At 32.7% G+C, this 3,995-nt stretch overlaps 1 protein-coding gene across 2 annotated transcripts; it reads right to left on the bottom strand.

Moving 5' to 3' along the window:
- Positions 1-210: 210 nt before the first annotated feature.
- On the bottom strand, positions 211-3,502 carry LOC112790269 (probable strigolactone esterase DAD2). 2 transcript variants are annotated; one of them, XR_011879775.1, is made up of 5 exons: positions 2,956-3,502; positions 2,478-2,889; positions 970-1,044; positions 742-796; positions 211-543 (listed from the first exon to the last, which is right to left on the bottom strand). XR_011879775.1 is itself a non-coding variant. In XM_025832593.3 (4 exons), the coding sequence occupies exons 1-3, from the start codon at positions 3,336-3,338 to the stop codon at positions 749-751; spliced, it is 843 nt and encodes a 280-aa protein (XP_025688378.1). In that variant the 5' UTR covers positions 3,339-3,502; the 3' UTR covers positions 211-543; positions 742-748. The 2 variants fall into 2 exon arrangements, 1 of the variants encoding a protein (XP_025688378.1); XM_025832593.3 differs by lacking the exon at positions 970-1,044.
- Between the last annotated feature and the right edge of the window lie 493 nt (positions 3,503-3,995).

Here is a 3,995-nt window from a genome sequence, read left to right as displayed (position 1 = left end):
ATACTTCCCTGCAATTTCTTGAGGACGACCCGAAGTTTAAATACTTCGGTTAATTTTATTGAGTTTGCTTAAATGACAAACAATTTAAACATTGATTGAGGTTTAATTATCGGTTTAGAACTATACTTGTAACGCGATATTTTTGTGAAAATCTTTACCGATATTTTTCCTCCATCATATGGATCATAGCAAAAAATACAGACTCGCCTCTGTGGAAAAAACTGGTCAGACTCTGGCCTTTATTGTTATAAAACACCATACACTACATTGGAGACGGACTGAACACCAATTTCTGGCTCAACCATTGGGTGGAGAACAAAAAAGTCTGTTGAACAGGAAAACCAAAGCCATCTCAAACATGGAAAGCTCTGTGTGGAAATGGACAATTCAAATGAAAAATTAGGATAGACTCAAACTTAACAATTGCTTATCTAAAGACATTGTTCTCAACATCATTACAACACCAACATCATTGGAAGAGTATGACAAAGACAGAATAGGTTGGATGCACACAGAAGACGGAGACTTCTCTGTGGGAGCTACCTACAAAGCCATGCAAAATTGGTCAAAATTTCAAAGAAATCATTGGACCCAAATTTAAAATTAGAAAGGATACTAGAAAGCCAAAATGTTTATTTGGAGGACAATACATGAAAAAATTTTCACTAACCAAAGAAAGACAAGATTATTTAAAGGAGAGAAAAAATGCCGATTATGTGAAGATCAGATTAAAGAGATTACCCATGTTCTAAAAAACTGCCCTAAAGTCTCCAGAACTTGGGCAATGCTTTTGAACCTGAAAAAATGTAAACATTTTTCGGAACCAATTTTGGATAATGTATTGCATTGAACTTATCCCACCAATTGGGAAACAATCAGAACAAAAATTGGATTGCTATTTTTTTAATTACTTGCTAGATAATTGGGAATGGAGAAACAGATAGATACACGAAGAAAATTATCATAGACCTCCTCAAATCCACATTGAAATTTTGAAGACCATGGAAGAGATAAAAATTGCGTTCAAGAGGAAGAAGAAGCTACCTGCAACAAGCATCAGAAGAGAAGAAATCTAGGTTAAATGAAATACACTCCCATCGAATTGGACTACTTTAAACACTGACGGAATAAGAGACGTCATGACAAAAAAGACGGATTGTGGTATTGAGGGATTGCAGTGGAAAGTGGATCGGCGGCTTCTCTCACTTTATTGGGCGGTGTTCGGCGTATAGGGCGGAGCTTTGGAAATTAAGAAAGGGTTAAACTTGGCTTGGACAATAGGTGTTAAAAGGTTGGTGGTAGAGAGTGACTCCAAAGCCATTATATCTCTAATTAATAGCCACATAGGCCACAACAAGCATCCTAATGCTTTAATTAGGAATATTATATTTTGAAAAAAAATTATGATATTAATTTTGTAAATATATACAATGACGATAATAAATATGCAAATTGTCTAGTTCGAAAAAGTTTAAATCTTGACCCAAGATTTTACTTTTGAGAGATTCCTCCTAGAGAGATTAGTAGCATTCTAGTTGATGATGAACAAGGATCTGTTTATCCTATTTAATTTGTAATTAGATTTTTTGTTTAAACGTTTTAGTCCCGTTTTAATACCAAAAAAAAAATTTTAAAAAATATTAAGTACACCAAAAAAATTATGTTATCTATATCTTACCCCAAAAATATTTTTCTCTTAATAGTTAAAATGGATTAAGCAGTTGTTTCACTTTAAAGTTTAAGAGTGTGTTTAGAATTTTAGATACCTTAAGTTGTTAGAAAAAGATTTTTTTAATATAAAATATTTTTTATTTTTTAATATATTTGATAAAATTTTAATAATAAAAAATACTAAAAAATTAAAATAAATCTGTTTTTTAAAAACTATAATTTATATATTTTTAAAAAAAAGATATTTTAATATAATAAATAAATAAATAAATAAATATTTTTATATTATTGTATTTAAATATAATTATTAAATAAAAATATTTTTTTACATATAATATCTAAATATAAATTTTTTTTTACTTTTTAAAATTTTTTAATAAAAATTACTTAAAAAAGATTTTTTTATAGAAATTCACCTAAATAAATTCTAAATTAATTAAAAAATAGGGAAAAAGATATAATTTGTCATCTTGTATTTTTTTTTTTTTTTTCCTCTTGTATTGATAGCACCGTGATTTGTGAGACTATGTAGGATAGGTAGACGCTGCCATTAATTCTTCTTCGGTCCCACCCCCAACCATACAAACAGTAACTAACAAGGAGTCAACGAATACAAACATGAAATATCACATGCATGCTATTGAAATACATCACCATTCAATCATGCTACTTACCTTGTGGTACTAGTACAACAACCAATAAATTAAACGATGACAAGAAGAAAGAGATAGAGACTTAGCGAACATGGGAATAATAATCTCAATTGATTAATTAAGGGCATCAGAGTCGAGAGTAGCCTTTAAAACCTCAATAAACTTAAGGTGAGAAGTAAGCTGAGGAAAATGGCCATCAGTGTGTATGATCTCCAAAGTGGCTTCCCCTTTGATCTTGTTCTGCATGTAGAGTGCTACGCTGCGAGGAACAGCCTTGTCATTAGTGGTCTGTATGATTGTGCATGGAGTTTCAACTTTGTCAAGTAATTCTCTGTAATCACTGTAGAACACAGTCTTGGCTAATGGCAGCGCCACTTCAGCTCCCATTTTGATTAAGCCTTTCTTGTACTTTTCCACGGTCGCAACATTTTCACTGTTAGCTGTATCTGCTATCATCGACGCGAAATGAGAAGCAAACTCTTCATAGTTGTTCTCCATCGCCGAGATTAATTGCTCCACATCTGAGTTCTTAAACCCTCCCTCGAAATCATCTGAATTTAGAAACCTATATGAAACAAGTTAGGTTAGGTGTAATAACATTTTATTACTTGTTAATTAACAGATTGAGTACCTTGGGGAAGCACAAACAAGAACAAGGCGCTTAAAGAGGTCAGGCCTTTTGAGAGAGGCAATGCAACCGATCATGCCGGACATGGAATGGCCAACGAAAGTGGCAGATTTGATGCCAATTTCAGTCAGTAGAGTGATCAAATCATCACCAAAAGCTTCAAAGGAAGAGTACTTTAGAGGGTCGTAAAGCTTCTGATCTTTTACTGATCCAGCAAATGGCCAATCAAAGACAACAACACGGTAATTTTGAGCTAATATGGGAACCACTTTGTCCCAAATGGATTGGTCCGTTCCATAGCCATGACAAAACACTATGGTCTCGCTCCCACTACCTTCAATTCTGGTCTTCAATAACGCTGAAAGTGCCGTTTTTGGTGTCGCCATGCTCTGTTGTCTCTATGTCCTTCAGTAATAACAAGAAAGCACAAAGTTTTTGTAGGAGAATAAAATCCCTGTGCTTATTTTCTTTGTTTGGCTTGTACTACTTGCCATGCCAATTTATAGATAAGGTTATGCCATGTTATATGAAACAAATTTTAGTGGAATTATATGGAGTTTATTTAATGGCACAAAGATTACATATAAAATCATATCCGTCCGTATATAGGGTAAAAAAAAGTATACTTAGATAATGAAAATATTAAATAATATGCATAATGGATATATTGAATATTTAATTTACTAGGTGTGTGGATAGTTATTCTAATATTAAAATTTAAAAATTAACTTGGATTGGTCGAGTGGTCAGCTCACTCGTCTGGTTAAGCAAGTGTTGGGGGTTTGAATCCCGACTTATATATACAGCAACCCATGTGTTTTTATTTTGTTGGACCAATTTTAAAACCTATTATTCATATTATTCACAAAAATTATTATTAGCTTAACAAATTTTATAGGACAAACATATTGAATTTATTGGGCATGCTGCGCGTACCCAATGAGGTTTAACCCGTTCACACCATCCTATCTATCGCCTTCGATTATTGTTATTATCATCCTACCTATATCAAGAAATCTACACATAAATTACTAGCTCCTACT

The sequence above is a fragment of the Arachis hypogaea genome, chromosome 3 (assembly GCF_003086295.3).
Source record: "Arachis hypogaea cultivar Tifrunner chromosome 3, arahy.Tifrunner.gnm2.J5K5, whole genome shotgun sequence".
NCBI classification, from domain to species: Eukaryota; Viridiplantae; Streptophyta; class Magnoliopsida; order Fabales; family Fabaceae; genus Arachis; species Arachis hypogaea.
This window is presented reverse-complemented; position numbering and strand designations above follow the sequence as displayed.

What these genes read in the sequence shown, in the direction of transcription:
- LOC112790269 (XM_025832593.3), bottom strand. Translation starts at nt 3,338, where the DNA reads ATGGCGACACCAAAAACGGCACTTTCAGCGTTATTGAAGACCAGAATT. An exon ending in CTTGTTTGTGCTTCCCCAAG is followed by an intron (nt 2,890 to 2,955) that starts GTACTCAATCTG and finishes TGTTTCATATAG; the next exon opens with GTTTCTAAATTCAGATGATT. An exon ending in CTCACCTTAAGTTTATTGAG is followed by an intron (nt 797 to 2,477) that starts GTTTTAAAGGCT and finishes ACATTTTTTCAG; the next exon opens with GTTCAAAAGCATTGCCCAAG.